Source organism: Euwallacea similis, chromosome 3 (assembly GCF_039881205.1).
Source record: "Euwallacea similis isolate ESF13 chromosome 3, ESF131.1, whole genome shotgun sequence".
NCBI classification, from domain to species: Eukaryota; Metazoa; Arthropoda; class Insecta; order Coleoptera; family Curculionidae; genus Euwallacea; species Euwallacea similis.
This window is the reverse complement of record NC_089611.1, coordinates 6,558,152-6,578,006: the sequence shown is the minus strand read 5'-3', so window position 1 is coordinate 6,578,006 and position 19,855 is coordinate 6,558,152. Positions and strand designations below refer to the sequence as shown.

Here is a 19,855-nt window from a genome sequence, read left to right as displayed (position 1 = left end):
GGAGGGTCAATCACTAGGTGCTATTTCTGGTCCTTCGACAGGCGGCTGCGGCAGTACCTCACCTTCCAAAGACAAAAGCTAAATCCGTCTTGGCGTACGGTCCCGGCTCGAGCTTCTTAAGACGAGACGATCAGTCTGAAAACCGAAACGACGAGAGGTTCGTGATCGCGCGAGCTACAGCCTCTTGAACACGTGTCTCGACGAGAAAATTTTCGAGAAAAATGTCCGAGAAATGCAATTTCAAGTTTTTTAAAGTGAAAGTTAGTCTTAACGAAAAGAATGACTCTGCGTAGTGCCAGTGCTTAGTTGTAGTACTCACAAGTCCACGATGGGATTTAAAAAGCAGCATCAGTGTGTAGTTCTTGTTTTTGTTGCATTGGTTTGTTTGGCTAGTTGTGCGAAACGCACTAACAAGGGAGGAATTAAATATGGTAAGTATTTGATTACGGGGAATAAGCAATCCTCATCTCATTACCATGACGTGTAAATCAAAGAACGAAAGAGGGTTAATTAACTGCCAGGGATAAAAGAAGTGCTGAAAATCGTCTTTACAGGAATTTTCAGCTCTTCCTGTGATGATGGATTAAACGATTCAATCCTTACAAAAAACAACATAAACCAAACCTAAAATATTTCCACCAGCGCCAAAGGGAGGAATTTTATAATTGGCCTCAATCGTTAAATAAACCCCGTCTCTGATACGCCACTGTGCTTTTCCTAGAAATATTCTTAATTCCAGCGGTTTTAAATCGAACTTAGAGCTGTGCAAAAGATCAGAGGCGTAGCGTGTCCAGTAAAAGCAGTTTTGAATTCTTCAATTCTTGACCTATATTATTTCATTCCTTTGAATCGAGGTTTGATGAACCACTGACTCCTTTCAAATTTGAATTCGTTTTCCACTGTTTTTAAAGTCGAGATTAGTTTTTTTTTAATCAGTGGTGTAGTTTGTTTGTAAGCACTTTTTTAAAATTAAAGTGAAATTTATCCTACTTTCTCCCCTTTAAAAGTGGGTCTGATACGGTACCCAGTGTTCTCAATGTTATTTTTTGGTGATTTTAAAGAAAACATTAATGTTTCTAACAGCAACAGAAATCAGTGGCGTGGACAGTAATTAATTTTTAAATACTAGAACCTCAAGGGCAGATCTTTTTCTAATTAGCCCCTATAGAAATTTATCCTGATACACCACTGAGCGATTACAAAGGGCTTCTTAAAAATCAGGGGTAGTAAAAAATGCTTGTGGCTACGAAACTGTCAAAAAAATAGTGGGGCACCTTTTGCTTTAATGCAATTACGTCTATTAAATCCAGTTTTCATCTTTTTAATTCTGAGTTTTATACATACGATTTCTCACAGATTTTTTTAAAACTTCATTGCAGCTAGAAATTAAATTCGCCGAATCAAATTATAAAAGGTCAGTAGCGTAGCAGGTCAGTTTAACACGCATATAATTTTTCGAAGAGATTGTGGCGCATCCCTGGGTTTGTTGGTACACAACTGATTATTCAAAATAGATTTGGTACATTCCAGTAGCGGAGAACAATACTCATGCTTTTTAAATTACAAAAAATTCAATAGTGTTACCGGTTTTGAAACATGTTCATTAATTTGTCGAAACATGTTCATTTTTCAATTTAATTTATATGTAACACTTAGCAAGGGATTTGGTATGTTTCGCTGTAGAGATAAAGGAATGCTCAAATGAAAAAAAAACTGTGGCGTAACATGCTCTAGTATGCCATAATTAACAACCTTCTAGTCTGAACTTGTTACGCCATTAACTATTGACAATAGTGGTCGAAAATCTAGGAAGATATAAATAAAACTTTGACCTTTTCAACTGTAAAAAGCCAGTTGTGAAGGTGGTCTTTAAACTCAGTTAAAAATTTATTAAAACTGCAACTTTTCAAAGCAGAGTACCTCTGTTACTCCTTTAATTATCTAATTGTGAGTTTGAAAGGCCACTTAGTATAGAAGCTGCTATTTTAGCTAAATGGCTACTTTTTTTTCTATGTGACTGGTCGATTTTTCGAGTATTTTTATGATTTAACTTCTAAAGATTATTTAATATACAGGATAGCTCATTAGTGCGTAAAAGTGCGATATCTTAGTAAACATAAGTTTTTGGAAGGAAATATTTTATAGTTTTGGTCATTAAAAGGCGCGTAATTTAAAATTATTCTCAAATGTACAGAGTCCGTCATAAAAACGGAATAGCATCAAAATGTGTTTTTTTTAATGGAACTTCCAATTTTTTAGCCATTTTCGGATTTATCGTCAAGTTTTAAAGTCAGTTTATGCAAAGGGTCTTGTATCAAAAATTTACTGTTTCCCAGTTTGGAAAAATTGCAGAATTTTGATAGTCGCAAGGTCTCACGAAAATCGGTGCTAACCGCTGCGAATTTCGGAATTGGTCCTATGGGGGCCCCAAGAAAGCCTAATAAGACACATTTTGACGTGTTTCAGTTAAAAAAACTTTTCCAAAGGTCGAAATATTTACATTTAGTATTGGACAATATTAGCGAAAAATAAATTATAACTAACGTGCGATTTCGAAAAGAAAACAAGAATAGTCATCGATAGTCATGAAAAAAATGTCAAAATGACACTGGACGTCACCGGACATCGCGTTATATTTACCTATGGTGACGTCACGGGTGCGACTTTTGAAATATTTAAGGACCAAAAAGGGGCAATTTTCGGGAACTAAAAACAACCGTGCTTAGGAATAGAGTAACGTTAACAAAAGTTGTAGATTTTTGAATTCTGACCGTCGAGAAAATTGGGACATTTCATTTGAAATAAGCAAGTTATTGAGATTTGAAGTCATGCAACTTCGAAGACCTATTTCGGGGATTATGCAATTTTTTAAATTAAAACACGTGAAAACGTAAGTTTATTATATTAACAATATATTATATGTTAGGTCCTGTTAGAGCCCCATAAAACGAATTCCGAAATTCGCAACGGTTAAGGCACCGCACCGACTTCCTTGTAAATAAATTCCGTGAGACTTTACAGCTATCAAAAGTTTCGAACGTTCCCGAACAACTCTGAAACGGTAAATTTTTAACATAAGACCCTTTACATAAACTCGCCTTAAAATTTGACGATAAATCAGAAAATGTAAAAAAAAATTGGAGGGTTCAATTAAAAAATAATAATTTGGTACTACCACACTTTTATGGCAGACCCTGTACATTTGAAAACAATTTTAACCTCTTAAACTTTGATTGAAACATTTCCTTGTGAAACTCGTATTTGCTGAGATATCGCACTTTGACGCACTAATGAGCAACCCTGTATAGACAATTTACAGAAATTTCATTCTTCAATTTAAAAAGGCTGTCGCGTAAAATGTCTTCTAACTCGATTTCTAGATCAATAATTGGAAATTTTAAATTAGATATTTAGGTTTTTTCCCTTTGAACCTGTCTGATGCGTTTCTGAACAATCACGCAGGGAATGCCCTCAATACAGCGGCGTACTCTTAAGGATTTCAAATGAAAAAGTCAGTGGCGTTACGCGATTGCAATGCAGTTACTGATCACCTAAAACTCAGATGACAGAATGTCAGATGTCAGAGATGTCAGAAGACAAACTCATTCTGCTTTTTCTCTTTTTGAATAGGTCCTTGCTACGTTCTCGAATGTCGTTCACGGTCACTCTTTTTTTAATTCAACGGCTGCGAAGGAACCTATTGGAAAAATCAGAGGCGTCACTTATCCTTATAAAGCAGCCTCAATTAATGATAAAATAAATTGCAGGTTACATTGGTGAGCAGTTCAATGACAATAATTACCCAAACTCATGGGCGTAATGCCACTATTATCGCACTCCACTTAACTTCACTTACGAAGGAAATTTGTTGAACATCATCAACGACTCCGTTGCTCTCTCGAACCCATTAAAGCCATTAAGGCACAGTTAACAGATTATGATAATTAAAAGATTTCATCTGCTAAGTGCGATCCGGCGAGTGTAAAATATCTTAATTGAAAACCACGTACGAAACAATTTATTTTATATATAAAACTCGTTTCTTTAATTATTTCAATCGGTTTAATTGCGTCTGTTCGGATTTACCGCGTTGATTCGATGCCAAAGCCATTGGACTGTCTGGTAAAAGTCTATGGCCAATATTTACCTTATAATGTGTACTTTATAAACCGGAAAAAGGGAGGCTTGATGATAAACTTGTAAAAACAAGTATAAACCATTGCAGATGAGAAGCATAATTACGGTAACACTATCAATAACATGCAGCTATCTATGAGCGGAATATCTATATAGATAAACGAGTTATAAACCGGATAGAGATAGCCCATATGAGTTATTTTCTGCCAGTAAATGGTTCCTAAATTTAGATGATTAATGCCAGCAAAATGTTGTTATAAATACACAATGTCCATGAACTTCGTGTAATTGAGGGGATTAATCGATAATGCAAAAATAGTCATCACTTTAGGTTGGCAATTGATGGCAATAATCAATTTGCAGATGTGACTGGAAGGAGGTCAGCTGCGTTGAGGTTTAATGAGGCTGTGGCCGCTTGAGAAAAAGCTAATTAAAGTCGTTAAATCGCGAGAGGGCTTAGAACAGAGCAGTCTAAACATACTTACCGAGAAAAAGGGTTAAGTTTTTTCCCTTAAGGCGGCTCGGCAACAATAAACACCCTCACGTATATTATTTCAAGAGTGACAGAAAAAGGTATTTCGGTACCTTTGTATCGGATTTTATAGTTCTCAAAAAGAGAAATTTACGATCCGGCAGGACCCACTGACGTGGTTTTCGAGAAGGCGCTAAAGGTCTCTTTATTGGCCTTTTTTGTCGATTGTTTACCTGCAGTTAGAAACACTTAATACGACACCTGATATGTGTACATTAAACGTGGCAACGTGGCCTACGCCAATTGGCAGCTTCTGTCTCTGTCGTACACGTTTGGACGTTAATCACAGCGGCCATTTTCGCTTGTCAGTTGCGCCACGCTGCGTTGCCACTTAGCAGAGGAAGTTTTATGTTCATGGAACTTTAATCATCATTAGCCTTGGCTGACGAGCTCCAACGTTTCCATTGGGTTGCGTTTCCTCTGTGAGCCTTTGATTGAGCAGTTTGCTCAAGGAAATCGGTTTATAATCGTCATTTACGCCGCGAGATTTGAGAGTTAGACTTCGGCGACTCGCTCCTCTCAGGATTCATAACGCTGTAAAACGCTTCCAAGCTTTTGAGCTCTAGCTGTCGTAAATTTAGACTTCTTTGTTCTATAAGCCATTACGCGGGATTATATCATTTCTCGTCAATGTGACCATAATTATCCCATTACAAATTAGTGCGGTCGTTAATACGTACAACGTCTCTCACCTGCTAAATTCCATATTTGCCTTCTCTCTCAGGAAAAACATAGACACGAGTCCATCCATTCTCCCTCTACTGTGAGTTCAATTTACATACCGGTAGGTAACTTATTCTCGGTGAAATTCAAATTGGAATAGAATTGCAAAACGGAATTTATATCCCCGTTGTTTATTCGAAATAGCAAAATTTATTTCCGATTTCTTATTACTCTACGATTTGCATACAATATGCGACTCGTATAAGGTAGGCCAGAATAGTTTTCAGTTCTTCGTAATCGCTCGCATCTTGATTTTTTCTCACTTCACGTCGAATGCGTGGATGTGCATACATTAAATGGGTGTATGCACTACAGAATTACAGGTATATTTTGCTGTTCACGGTAATAATAATTGTTTCACCGAATGAGGAAATGAGGAGAAGAAAGAACTCCAATGGAAACTTGAGGAGGTATCTTTACATAGTGAAAGCGACTGCTACTTATTACCCTTTGTCATTTGACCCAAAGCTGACTTGAACCGGTGAATTTCTCGATTCAATTTATAAAAGATCAAATATGGTCCTTTCTTTCCTTTACCGATTGAGGTCACGATCGATTCGGTAGCTCTTAAGGTTTTCGAGATATTGTCGTTGCAAAGAAGGGCGCACAGGAAAAACTCCCAAAAACCGTCAATTTCGATAAAATTTCGAGGGGGAGCAGTGCCACTAGAGGATGTTACTTAGCCTTTTTTATGTTTCTCATGATATTTAAAATGTTTACTCTGCTGGAAAGAGCTGCAGCTTCTCTAAGGTGGAAGAAAGGGCCCTCAATCATTATATGCTCCATTTTCGTGCTTTCAATCATAAAACTACATGTCAATGGAAAATTCTCTATTTGATCAAATTAGAGGCAAGCGAAGGTGAAAATCTATCTTCTCCCGCTCCAAATTGAGTTTTACTGATAAAATGGTGAATGCTATGTGCGTTAGATTACCTGCCATTTTGATATATTTCGCGCTCTTTCTGCTTCAACCTTTGCAGACACGCCATCATTTTTGATCTAATGGGTTATGATCCAAAACCATTTTGTAACTGCTAATTCCAAGAATGTTGGTTTAGTTCAAAATCTCGTTGTCGAATACGCGGCCTTTATGGCATCAGATTCGTTTGTGAAGCTCACCGAAAGTCATTACCGTGTACAGGTGCACTGAATCAGCTCCGTAAGCCTTATTTGCACCTTCTTAAACGGTTTTGGACATGTTGAGAGAGCGCGCAATCATCAATAACTTAGCCACCATAAGAACCGAATACAAAGGCGCGAAAGCCAAAAGGACGGAATCGTTTTACGTGAATAATCGTCGGCTCGAGTTTTACATAAAGATTATAACGGAAACAGGCAGAGGAATGAAAAAATTTGCTCGACTTAGGTGGGTTTCGGTATTTGTCATAAAGAGTGTACGAGGGGTTCTTTAAACAAGAGCTCCATCAGAGAGACGCATTTTAGGTTTAAAATGTAGGATTTATCTTTCATACCAGTAGCTTTCACGGTAGTAATACATTCCACCTAAGATTCATGCATAATTGAAAAATGACAACGCTGCAACAGTCTTTTGTTAATCGTCGTATTGGGATTGCTAATGAGTTGGACGTCACAATGGCGGCTCTTAAGTACACGTCAACGTTGCCAAACTTTGAAATACTTCCAGAGGTTTTGAAAGCTGCCCCCATTGTGGATTCAATCAAGACCATCCTCAATAGTTTTCCACTCAAGATTGAAGTGGTTGTTTCGAGCTTTCGCTCAATTACCACTTAAGCAAGAAACACTTAAAGCTCTACCCAAAAAGAAAACAAAGAAGGTATAAATCAGTCATTGCTTCAGCTGTCTATCCGTCCCATTAAAACCAATTAAAAAACAATTTATCAGTGTTACACAGTGAAGGGAAAACAAAGAATGAGATTTATCGAAGCATAGAGAATCGGAAGATCTTCATTTTGCTGGGACTCGAGATGTATGTTGCCTATCAGTCTGTCCAAGAAAAAAAAACGGTGGTTGAAAATTTAATCATCATCTGGGTGTGTGTTGATGAGCGGAAACGAGTGGCAAAAAAGCCAAAGTGTTGTTTTAGTGGCGCTTTAAATATGCATCTAAATGGGCGTATGTAAATTCTGGAGTGTCTATGTGCACGTCGCCGGACGCCAAATGAATTTTAAACATTCTCCTTCGAGGGAAATTACCATTTAAGGTCTGATCTAGTCTGCAGCAGCCTCAGACCAACGAACAACATAGTTTACACTACATGGCTGCTGTCGTTTGAATGCCGTTGTCTTCTTATTAAATTTTTCACGCCGCTTTTATCCCCGGTCGGTGTGTAAACTGTAGAGGCTTCAGAGGGTCGTTATCGTAAAGTAAAGCTCGAATTCTCGTAGATGCAATAAACCTAGCGAAATATTTTACGAGTGCCAGATAAAACCCGGGCAAAAAGCTGGTTCAAACATCTCGCAGAAAGCAAAATTACCTATATAAAGTCCGTGAGTACAAGGAGCCGGTCCAACGCAAACAATTCCCATGGTATCGTAAACATGATCTCGTACGTACGGTGTGATTCCTATTATGGTGCAAACGGGACGACATAACAGACCGAAGAACTTGAAAGTCACTGACCCTCGCTCTTGATACCTTTCAGAGATCAGATCTGATTATACTAAGTAGATATACCAATACCCCATAGTACTTCAACCCGTTAGACATCAGTTAAAAACAGATCTGAAAATGTCTTCTTGACAAAATGGCGAAACAAGGCTTTCAGTTTAAAAAAAAGCCGATTATAGCAGTTCTTTTCAAAAAGTTCCCATGGCATTCCTGGCCACTTCACTACCTCTCTGACCTCCTTATGGCCAACAACCAAACAATGAACAAACTCATAAAATGGAAGGCACAGTATGGGAAATTCATTTGCAACAACTTTACCAATAAAACGGCGCCATTGTTTGCGTGTTGATCTTGACTATAAACAGCTGCAATTACCAGTTACTCCGTCGATTTGTACCCCACCTTAATGCGGAACAAAGAACACATCAATCAGAATATATACGAGTTTGCCTCTGCCAATCCGACCTATTTAAAATCAATTAATATACGATTTACCGCTCTTCAAAGTGGAAGAAAAAGACTGTGATTAAGATGAACGGCCCGTCAGAGATTCAATTTGCCAATGCAACCACTATCCTGTAATTGTCCATTGTTGTTGTATCTAGGAAATACTTCTTTTTAGGTATCAGAAAAATGATAATTTTCCTAATGGTTTTTATCATCCATCGCATACCACCCAAAACGAGCACAATGGAGCGTACCTAACATCCTATATTCTCAGAGATAAGGAAGACGTAGGGCGTATTGTATGGGGAATTTTCGTACGAAGGGCACGTTATTGTATTCAACTTTAATTGTCCTCGCTTTCAATCTTCCTTCAAGTATCTACGTTTCGATTGAAAAACAAGAGAGCTATTACATATCGCTACAAAAAACACATCGCAGCACGGACAGGGAAATTTAAAGTGGACAATGGAAAACTTCCTCCACATTTTTTGACAAATGAACGACCAGATAGCATCGTCCGATTAAAGTCAAACTTTCCGCTTATTCGAGCCTTATCTGCTGCACTGTTGTGTTCATTGATAGAAATGGAAAAGGTTAAGTATCGTTGTGACGTAAGAAATATGGGTTTAGGCGGGCGGAATGATTTCACCCAATTTGGGAAATCTACCGCCTCTTGTGATGGATCGTGTTGGTGGGAGGTGCATATTTTCCCAATGAGGTTTAAAATTCAGGCGCATGAAAGAGAAATCTTGACAAAGAGGCGAACGGAAAAAATAAGTTAGAGCGAATGTCTCCCCGCTACGCACGTTTCGTGACATCAGAGACGTCTCTAGAAGAAAGAAAACCATATCGAAGACCAACCGATTACCTTATGATTTCTCTTCGTTCGCATTACGTTAGTTTGAAAACGTGAAATTAGGCAATCAAAAAATTCCCATGAGCGACTGATTTTTACACAGCATTGAACCTCTTAAGTTTCTCCTTCCTTCGCCTAAATTGATAAATGGATAACATTCGAAATAAATCAGGGACGAACTATTGAGTATTTCAAGGAAATATCACTCGTAATTCATTGGCCGGTTTCAGAGCATTAAATTCGTAACGAATTCTTATTCGTAAAGTACGCCACTGATTATATTTTGGACTCAAAGTCCAAAGCTTCCTTTTGTATCAGTGCAACTGGCAAACAGTGAAAATTTCAGATAAAACAGGGGCGTACTATCTTACTTTGCGATACATTTTAGTTCATGCGGTACCCATATGTTATTCATATGATATTCATATAATATTCATGTGATATTCATATGATTTGTTCCATTGGCTTTCTTAGGTAAATTCTCTAAAGAAATTTTCACCATAAATCAAGGTCTGGCTGGCCATTACTTCAAGAACATATTACGTTGAATAGTTTGAGGACTTAAGATTGGTGGCAATATTTGGGCACAAGGAAAATCGCTGATTATGAGTTCAAAATCCGAATCATTTAACTTATCGTAAAGTACGCAAAAGCCGGAAATTCCAGATAAAACAGGTTCGTGCTGTGCCAAACTATAACTTTAGTAGGTATAATGTAAGTTAAAAAATCCGATAAATTACGCTACTGACTTTAATGTGCAAATACAGCTCTTTGCAAGCTGAGAACAGTGCGGTACAACCTTGGATATTGAGAGGGTTTAAATCATCATATTTTAGAAAAAGTTGATCGGTACTGATCTGATAAACTCATATCTGTCGGATCAATGAATTCGGGATACCTTTTATTCTGTTAGATCATTTTTACTACGTTTCCATGGGGCGTTAAATTAATAGATTCGATTTAAGGCCTGTTTCATTAGGAACTGCATTATTAACGTGCTGTTAACTTTAACATCATGCCAGTTTCGATAGAAACCAAGGAACTGACCAATCCCTAGACTCAATTTCAACGTTACTATGGAAATTAGCCTGCTGTTAAAGTTGACAGAATATTAATAATTTGGCTCTATATCAACTGAGAAACTGAAAAATGATATCAAGATGTTGATGAGAACGGAGAGATTGGAGAGAGTCATCAAAATTCAAGTTTTCAACCTTGATTTCGTTTTCTTTTGGTACCAAGATTGATGGAAACGAAGTCACTTGTGGTCGTTCCACCCACCGTTGTTGGTACCATGTCGCGTTTTTGTCGCACGAGACAGACGCCACGCCGATGAGTCATTTATTGGTCGCGATCTTTTAAGTATCATACGCACCGCTCTGCAAGGAGGTTCTTGCCGAAGGCGGTACCACCGCGGACAAAGGAACGAGGTTAAGATCGCCGATATGTCGTGGGAAATTTTAGTTTTTGGTCGCATTGTGTTGGTAACGGGAGAAAGCCACGTCAAGTACCTGAAAGAAATTGCATATGCCCCTGTAAACTTGACTGGCAAATTGTAAACAACACCTTACCAGACCGGAACTTAAGCCGGCTTCTGTTTTCTCAAAATAAACGAACTCTAAGGTAACCTAAACAAAGCCGTTAATCTCTTAACGATCAACGAATGTGTTTTGAGTGGTAATCCCAGGAATTATTGGTTTCCTTCACTGGGCATCAAAGAAACGAATATAATTTTGGAAAAATCAATGCTGTGCGTTACACCGAGTCGATGTACTCAAGTTTATTTGATTTTTAAGGCGCATCAAAATATACACGATCAATAACATATGAGTTGAAAACTCGCAGGAACCCGCGGGCTTTTTGTGGCACCAAACAGCCGGGTTTTTTCTAAATTGTCCCTTGGAGCTGAATCGGGTTTGCGCGGCGGCCCACGTGAAAAGATCAGAGTCTGATAGAGGCTCTTGACAGTGACTACTCGCACATTATAATCGCGTGCCTAACACTGTAATTCGTATGATCATAGAAGCTATTCATAAGAGCATTGCCGACAAATTACTCCAGGCTTGGGCGTTGATCAGCGTTGTTTACCACACATGACTTCTTCATAAACCACAAAAATGCCTTACGCAAATAGAGCGAAGATTGCCTATTTAAACGCCTAATTTGAAAAAGTACCTGTTAAACCAACAGGCTTGTCCCCGTCAAATATTTACGCTCTCGAACGAAGAACCAACACTCAAAGCAAAAATTCACACGCATTTTTTTTACTCGAAAACACACCACTGTGGGCGGTAAAACAGTAAAAGAAAGTACATGACAGGGCTGAACTTCACTAAAAGCAGTGGTGAAAGGTGGTAATCACACCTCAGACTCGATTGACTCGTAAATCGGCTTAAATAAAAATAAATTCTACTGCAACAGAAAAACGCATTGTTACAGAAATCGGATAAAAGAGTGTTATTGCGGCCGACCGAACAAAAGAATAAATGAAAAACGAGCTAAACGAAAACGAGGCTTTCGCTTATTCCGATTTAAATGATGCATTAATCGTTGTCAGATTAAAAAAAGAGGCATTTTTAGTCGTATTAATTAAGGCGTTTAGCGGTGAGCTCAGAAATGTTAGGAAACGCACATTCAAAAATTTCGCCTTAAGGGTTCTCGACTACCGTTTTTGGATTATTACATTTTTCCCTTTATATTAAACGTTAAATTAATTCTTACCCGCCGCATTTTTCTTCAGAGAAACCACTAACTCATTGATTGTGCCAATTTACCTTGTAAGCTCTGGCTTCTGTTCAGTTCTATTGAAGGGAACTGAAACATGGTTGGGGCTCTTAATGGTTGACGAGTTTTGACGTTTGCGGAGTGGCTTGAGTGGCAATGGAGCAGATAGAGCATACTCCTTTCGCTTCGAACTTGACAGGGAATTCGCCCTACTGGAAACGTCAAAGGAAATATATAAAAAATGCGAACTTCAGAGTGTTTGATTTATTTTTATTATTTTCAGTTTTATGCGTGTTTTAGTCATGAAGAGGTGTCGTAGTGTTCAGTTGGTGTTAGTAATTTTCACTGTCTCGAGTAATTTCATAAAGAAAACTATGCATTAATAGAGGCGGCGTAAAAATCATTATGAGAAAAGTTTTTGGTATTTACATTTTTGAGATTTTCACATGAATTGGTTCATAGATAAGAAGTTGGAGAATTAGCCAGAAAGTTCGGAACATTGTTTGGGGGACGAATTTAATCCTTCGAATTTAACTCTAATTCGTTACTACAAAAGTTTTTAAGTTTTCCCAAAAAATAATCGGCGCCTTGTCGTGGCTTGAAGCATTATTTGAGAAAAATATCTGCGACGTATGCAGTTCACAACGGCAGTAGCAAGTTTCCAAAAAATATCTATGGATGAAGTTTGATTTTCTTAAGTTTTCCCAGATTCATGGTAAGTACCACCCTATGCTTTAGCAATCACCTTATAAATTTTGTAGGTGGCACATAAATCTATAGGTATAATTTGCAAGTAATATCACCAGCGCAGTTAGATTCCGAATTCAGCTGTAAATTCCCTTTAAAAACCTTAAAATCGACTTTGCTCTCATTTTTTTGCTCCAGTTCACGTCAAATATTGCCACGTCTTTATCGACATATTACGCTGCCAAACACGCATAAAACACAATTATTACCGAAAACGATCTAGAATCGAGTAAAGCAAACAGCCTTATCCATGCTGCAACTTCTTGTTTGCGGCGCAATCGCTTTTAATGCGTTGTTTGAAGACCTCCGGGAAACCGGGATCTTGGCTGCTGTATGCATTGCAACTTTACAATTTCCCGGGGACCCAATTATTTGACTTGGACTAAGCGTGCATATACACATGACATTTGCGGTTCTGCTTCAGGAATTATCCAAAACGATCTCCTGGGGGAATCTCGGTTTAAGTTGTTGTAAGCGGACTTGGGGCCAATAGATCAAAGTCTCGGTAGAGAGAGGATAATATCCGTGGAAACAATAAAATAACGACGGAGTATTGGTAAGTTTCTTGGTTTCCTCGGCAATTATCTTCTAGTTAAAGTTGCCAATTCCTAGATTTACGGGCCCCAAATGAAATAAGCGTCGGGATATTTTAATTTTGTCTAGTGATTTTTGTGTATTTGGCCACTGCCCTCACAGCCTGTTTGCCCACACGCAGGGTGACAGGATTAATAGATTATCTTTTGTTCTTAATAAGCCGAAGCCTTAAGCAAAGATAACTATAATATTTGGACTAGGTGGCACTGAATTTGACGTTTTCAATTAGCAAGTGACGGAGTGGTGGCAATTTGTAATTTTAGTGGTTAGAACATAAAATCAACATTTATGAATTGATTCGTATTGTATAAATTTAAGAGTTTAAAGGCGTCTGCACAAGGTAGATTAAAGGTGTTGACTCCAAAACGACTGCATATTCACATTTTCCATCTCCCGTAATTCCGGCCAATTAATCACCGGTCAGTTTTAAGTACCGAGTCCGATTTGAAACTGTTAAAGCCCGAGCAGGGCAGCCTTTAATGGCTCCCGCATTTCACAACATATCGCTAAACGCATTATTAAATCGCCAATCTAAGAGATAAAATTAAAGAGATAACCACCGGCCCATTTCGTTTAATCGTCTTAAATATGTTATTTCGAGTCTTAACTGTTCCGTGGCCATTTAAAGATACGCGCGTAATTTTTTTCAGTGTAGGTATACGTGGGACTGATATATGAGACTTTGTTCTCGATATAATTCGATTTTTCCTTCGGGGCCGTGACGAAAATAAATTAACCGTAGCTGTCTTCATCAGTATAATGGGGCTGTATGTTGTTTTTTGGTACACAAAAGATTTAATTTTTATACGGCCATATGGCTTGGGTAAACTACCTAAACATGAAAGTTGCAAGTTGCAGTTTAATGAATGGAGTTAAATTCCAAACCAAAAATAAGGCAGCACCGTTTGATGCACATTGAACGTCTAAACTTACAACTTTGTTCCAATTTAACCAATTTTGCAACTCTCACCGTTTCGGAGATCGCAATAGTGCAGACATCCAAATACGGCATCTTCCATTTAATTTTATTGGTTGGTGCTGATTCTCGAAGCTGTGCTTCTTGGAAAATTGTGTTCTGTGTACACTTATGCGATTACTGCCTCTAAATTCATCGTCTTCGATTTTTTCTCATATGTCATTGACGTTGAAATTTTTGCGAAAACCACTGAAGGATTTGGTTTTTGGAGTTATCAAAAATTTGTAAAATGTAGCGTGATAAACGATTTTTTTTTAAGTTTGGAATTTTTAGCATTTACTCAGAAGTGCGTACTTAATTTAAACTATTTCTCGCAGAAAACAAATCTTCTATTCGACTTCTCTTTGACGTTTTCTCTCATGTTCTCCGATTTTTATGTGTCCCGACATTTTGGAAATTCCTGAGGTATCTATAAAAGTAGACACGCCAGCCTTCCGTTCGCTTTAAAATACATGAAAATTCTCTGTAATTTTCTGTACCTGAAAGCCTGTTGGCATAAATCAGAGTAGTGTCATGAGGAGATTACAGGAAGTAAAAAAATCACTTGCCTCTAGTCTTTTTAAATTCATGATAATTCTGGTGGAGCTAAATATGCCACTATTTTTCATCGCATTTAAAAGCCTGAGGAGTTTTTTACAAATTTCTGCAGTTAAAAGGGCACTTGCAGAAATCAGAGTCGTGTCACGAAGGGATTACGGAACATCTATAATCAAGCGCAAAACGTCTACGCCTGGATTTTACATTTTGGAAATTTCCGTGAAGTTAGGCGCGGCACTGTCTTTTCTTAATAATTATGAAGTTTCACTATTTATTAATATCATTATTTTTTCGGAATTTTTAAGCTTTGAGTGGTAAGCAAATACTTTTTTCCTTGTGAATTTTTACCTCTTTGGATAAGACATGGCTTTTTTTTAAGTTCTTTAAGCTCTTTTGTGCAACCCTGATTTTTTCTGCTGTTCTGTCGGTTCTTACATGAAAATTACGTTCTTTAGTTCTTTGTTTGTGTAAGCTTCCAAATCCACGTTTTTTTCTTCGCAGAAAACCTTTACAGCGCTTAATAAGCAATTGATGCGTCGTGATATTTTGTGATCCAGCACCTTTTCAAAATCACTTTTGTCATTTGAATTTTTTTAAGATTTGGATTTGAAACGCTCCCAGGACGCCCCTGCTTTCACTGAATTGAAACACGGATTTCTTATATTGCAGAGGACTTCTGTGGCACTCAGACAAGGATATTTTTTATATAAATCATTGGCGTATTACAGATGTTTTTAGAAATTCCTCAAATTTTCACACGGCTTCGTGTTTGAAAATTGCGATATATACGTCACGGTTCTTATTGCCGACTTCACATGCACGTTTTCCAAATTACAGAGAACCCTCACTTATGTGCGAAACACGAGGTAGGTGGACATCAGGCCGAACTGCCCGGTTATACGTCCGCCATTGAGGCACTTTAACAATCACAAACATATATGTAGGTACATTGTACACACGTGTATAGTATTCTAAAAATATTGTACTGATTCTTGTTCGGATTAATGATTCCTGTTTCGAAAAACTGCCAGTGAGAGACAGGGAGAAAGAGGTTCGTGACCTGACGCCAACCCTTACACCCCCATCCCATCGTCGACCGGTCAAGAGGGTGAAATTCTTTTGGAGGCTCGTTATCCGGCTATAGCATAAAAATCCCACGGCCATAAATCTGCTCCTGCCATAATTTAAAGTCTGCGGGGGTTGAATTGAGTGTCACAGTGGTGGAGAGACAATTTCCTGCACCTGTTAGATTTCCCCCTTGTTCGCCCCCTGAGCTAGTCGTTTTTAGTCGTTTGACCTCTTGACCTAGTTAATGAGTTTCCTATTGACAACATCTAGCCGACGCTAACTTCTTGGGATGTTTTCGTGGCGCAAAGAACTTGTGCTGCGCCCCTGTGTTGTTCATTTTAATTGGACAGCAGCTTCTCGGTGTTGTTTTATAATCAGCGGCCGAGCCAAAAGGATTCCGTTTCGGTTTCGGCAAGGATTTCCAGTAATGAGGCTACTCGCCGAAACTTCTTTTCCCGTCCATATTACACGATTTACAGGCATTTTTCGGATTTCCCCAGAAAGTGGATATTTGAAATTGTTGCCCCGGAAGCGAGGGGGGGAACGGAGAGGGGGGGACACGGGGGGATCGTGTGTATACTGAAAGCGGCGCGGTTTAACGGCCACACGATAAATAACACCGGGAGAACCAACGAATTTCGAAGACAGGTTTAAAATGGACGGAAGTAATTAATTTTAAATCTAATTTCCAGAGAAAGAATTAAGGTTTAAATGTAGCGATTGCGGTGGAGCTCGGGCTTCGCTCTTTCTGCCTGGATGCGAAAATCGGGCTTTCAGTGGATCACTTTGAGTTAAAGAAAATTATCACAATGTGGCAACACAGCTGAGGACAGTTGACGATCTACGTATTAACATAGACGACTTGCTGTGAAACGCACGAGGGTCGCGGTGTTGCCTTTTACTGTTATCACAATGAGAGTCTTGGCATTAATGCAACCGCGGTGCCCCCGAAATTCAATTTCTAGCCTCGCTATCTGAGAAGATTAGGGCCTGTTACGACTTATGCCCGATTCCAGCTTTGTATTTAATTAACTGGAGCATCCCAAAGGCCGATTTCAGCCCTATTAGATCTCATGAGTTCGGTTCATCTCAAGCCAATCAAATGCAGCCAGTAATCGGCAATTCCATCGGCAAGTATGTTGAGCCTGTAGGAAAATATCCCATCAGCGCCATCTGCCGTGTTATTTTTGCTGCATCTAAATTAGATCTTCAAGTGTAAGCAGCAGGAATTAGGGCACAGGGCCACACTGGCATTAATGTCTATTAGTCTTGAGTATAGGTCGGCCTTGTGCACCCTCCTGCAAGTCCTGCTGCTTAAACTCGAAGATTTGCTTCATATGCAGCAAATAGGACACGGCAGATGGCGCTGGCAAAATACTTTCCTGCAGTCCAAATATATTCGTCGTTGATTTTATTGACTCAAGACGAATCTAATTGACGAGATCTAATAGGATCGAAACCGGTTTTCAAGGTGTTCGAGCTAATTAAACGCAGAGCTGGAATGAGGCATAAAGTCGTAATAGGCCTTAATCTCCTAAGGATTTCTCATGTTCATTTTATACTTTTATTGCTCACTATTGCACTTACTGCTGTAATTCATCGCGAATTTTTTCAAATTATAAATAACCCTCGCAGCACTCAGTATATCTACGCTAAATCATTAAAGTACGCCTTAGTTTTGGCTGGCGTCTAATGTATGATTCTCGCATTACAGACAACTTTTACCTGGGGCGTTTTTGTTTCCCGAAGTTTCCACTAATTCACGAGATTTGCACTGATCAGCAACAACTTTTCCTTTGACATTTTGATGATTGTGAATTTCGCGTAGGTACGACCCTGACTTTCACAAATCAATTTGCCAAGCTCTACGTGATGATCTTTGGATATTTTTTAAACTCGGTGGCATGCACGGTTGCTAGGAATGTCCACCAATTTTCCAAATTTATTCATAAAATTGAGTTTTATGTTAAGGAAAACTCGACTTTATTAATGCGTCATTTTCCCCTCGAACGACCTTGATTTTTCTATAGTAGAGTTGCTACAATAGGAGTTGTCACCTATTAATATCCTTGATAGTCAGTGGCGTCCTTCAGTTTTCATGGCGTCGACGAATTTTGAGTAGCGAACAATGAATTTTTCCCGGTTTTTTTTCACCTTTTTAATCCCTATCGGTTCGTATAGAACTGCAGATTTATTTTCAGGAAGACTAGGCACAATTCAGAACATTTAGCGTGCACGCACAAATAAATACGTATGTAATAAAATTTTATAACATAAAAATAAATGCAAAAATACGCGCTGAAAACTCGCAATTTTTTTTTCGAAAAAAAACTTTTTTTTTAAGTTTTAAATTTTGAATCCCGGCAGATTGGGCCCTGATTTGTTCTTTAACTTACTGTGCGCCCCTGTATTTATTTTCTTCAAATACATGTTCTCCAAATTACAGGAAACCCTTACGACTCTTAGTACTGTCGGATGGATAAGTCGTGGGAAGGATCGTACGTAAAACCTGGCGTGATGACATGATGCTAATTCATTGAATCTATTCAATGTTCTTTGTGTAGTCACCTTACGTTCTTTTGTGGGCAGCTATCGTTATTCCTGCTGCGACTTGAGAATGTCTGCGATTGAGGCAATAAGAGTTATGAGCTCTATGTTCTCTGTCGTCCTCTCGAGGCTCGTAACTGCACCCCCCACAAGTCATTCTTATATTGCGATCCAAGATCCATCAAAATTTCTTTTCTTTCCTGCGTTAAATGTAGGTTTTGCCCATGGTACGTGTTGTTTGCCTGCAATGTCTAATATAACATATTAATGCTAGAATCCATATAAGGACTGAAACCATTACTCCATAGTGTAATTGCACTTCAGAAACAAAGGTGCCAACAGTTAATTGAATCGGCCCATATCAATAAACCCACGGCGATATTCATTAAAGCAAATTTCACAACTGAGACACAGTGCAACTACTTAAAATAACAAACTTATTTAAAGACTTCAAAGCGAAGAAAACACATGGCACATTAAAATTAATAACCTCTTATTTAAGGCTTAAAATCGACATTTTTTCCAAATTTAATTAACCAGAAAAGTCTTCTTTTCCCAACTATTTCCTTTAACTATCGCTTGAAAAAGCTGCTTTGCATATAAAGATACGCTATCAGCCGGTTTAATGATCGCATAATAGAAGAATTTGCTTTATCTTCTTTTTCTTAGATATTCCTACTGCTTTGTTTCTAGAGGCATTTAGCTAGCTGATAGCAGCAGATGGGGTTTGCTTTTATCTCTAACTATACCGAGCCGTTTTCAGCCATAAATGGCAAAATAATGCGGGACAATTGTGACATTTGGCAATCAACGTAGTGTGAAATTTAAAACGTTCATTACCTTTTGAATGTTTGTGATTTAAAATCGATTCTCACGCACAGCCGCCATCGTCAAAACTAACATGTGCCCTCTCGTATGAGGTTTACGACTCGTCAAGTGGTCCATTCAAGACACCACTCTTTTCCTCCTCGTTTTGTTTCCTTTTCATTTTCAGTGCATTCGAGAATGTTAATATTCCATAACTTGGTTCAGAACATGTCTTAATGCAGAAGTCAGCAGTCGAGAAGTCGCATTTCTACCGAGGATTTGAGATTGCAGAGAGTTCTAATTTCGATGTAGAATTTCCTACCTGAGTTCCGTTTGCAAGAATCTGACGAAAAGAAACAAAGCAAGATCTTCTTGGTGAAGCGTGGCTAATTTTACCTGGCGTCTCGAAAAGTGTCATTTTCTTTTCTTTTAAAGATAAATGTAGTAAATCTTGTAACCGATCTTTCCCAGCCTGTCTTAGATGGCAAACTGCGTTTAGAGGCAACGAAAGGAGACTTCATACAAAAATGTGGTACCGCAGGACTATGGTCCTGATTATCATTGAATTAAT

At 38.4% G+C, this 19,855-nt stretch overlaps 1 protein-coding gene across 1 annotated transcript in view; it reads left to right on the top strand.

Annotated features, from left to right (window-relative positions):
* Nucleotides 1–112: 112 nt before the first annotated feature.
* The window catches only part of wb (wing blister), a 79,889-nt gene continuing 60,146 nt past the window's right edge, over nucleotides 113–19,855 (top strand). Inside the window, exon 1 of the mRNA XM_066406954.1 lies at nucleotides 113–431. Coding sequence (XP_066263051.1) covers nucleotides 329–431 — 103 coding nt within the window. The 5' untranslated portion in view covers nucleotides 113–328. The remainder of the gene's footprint in view (nucleotides 432–19,855) is intronic.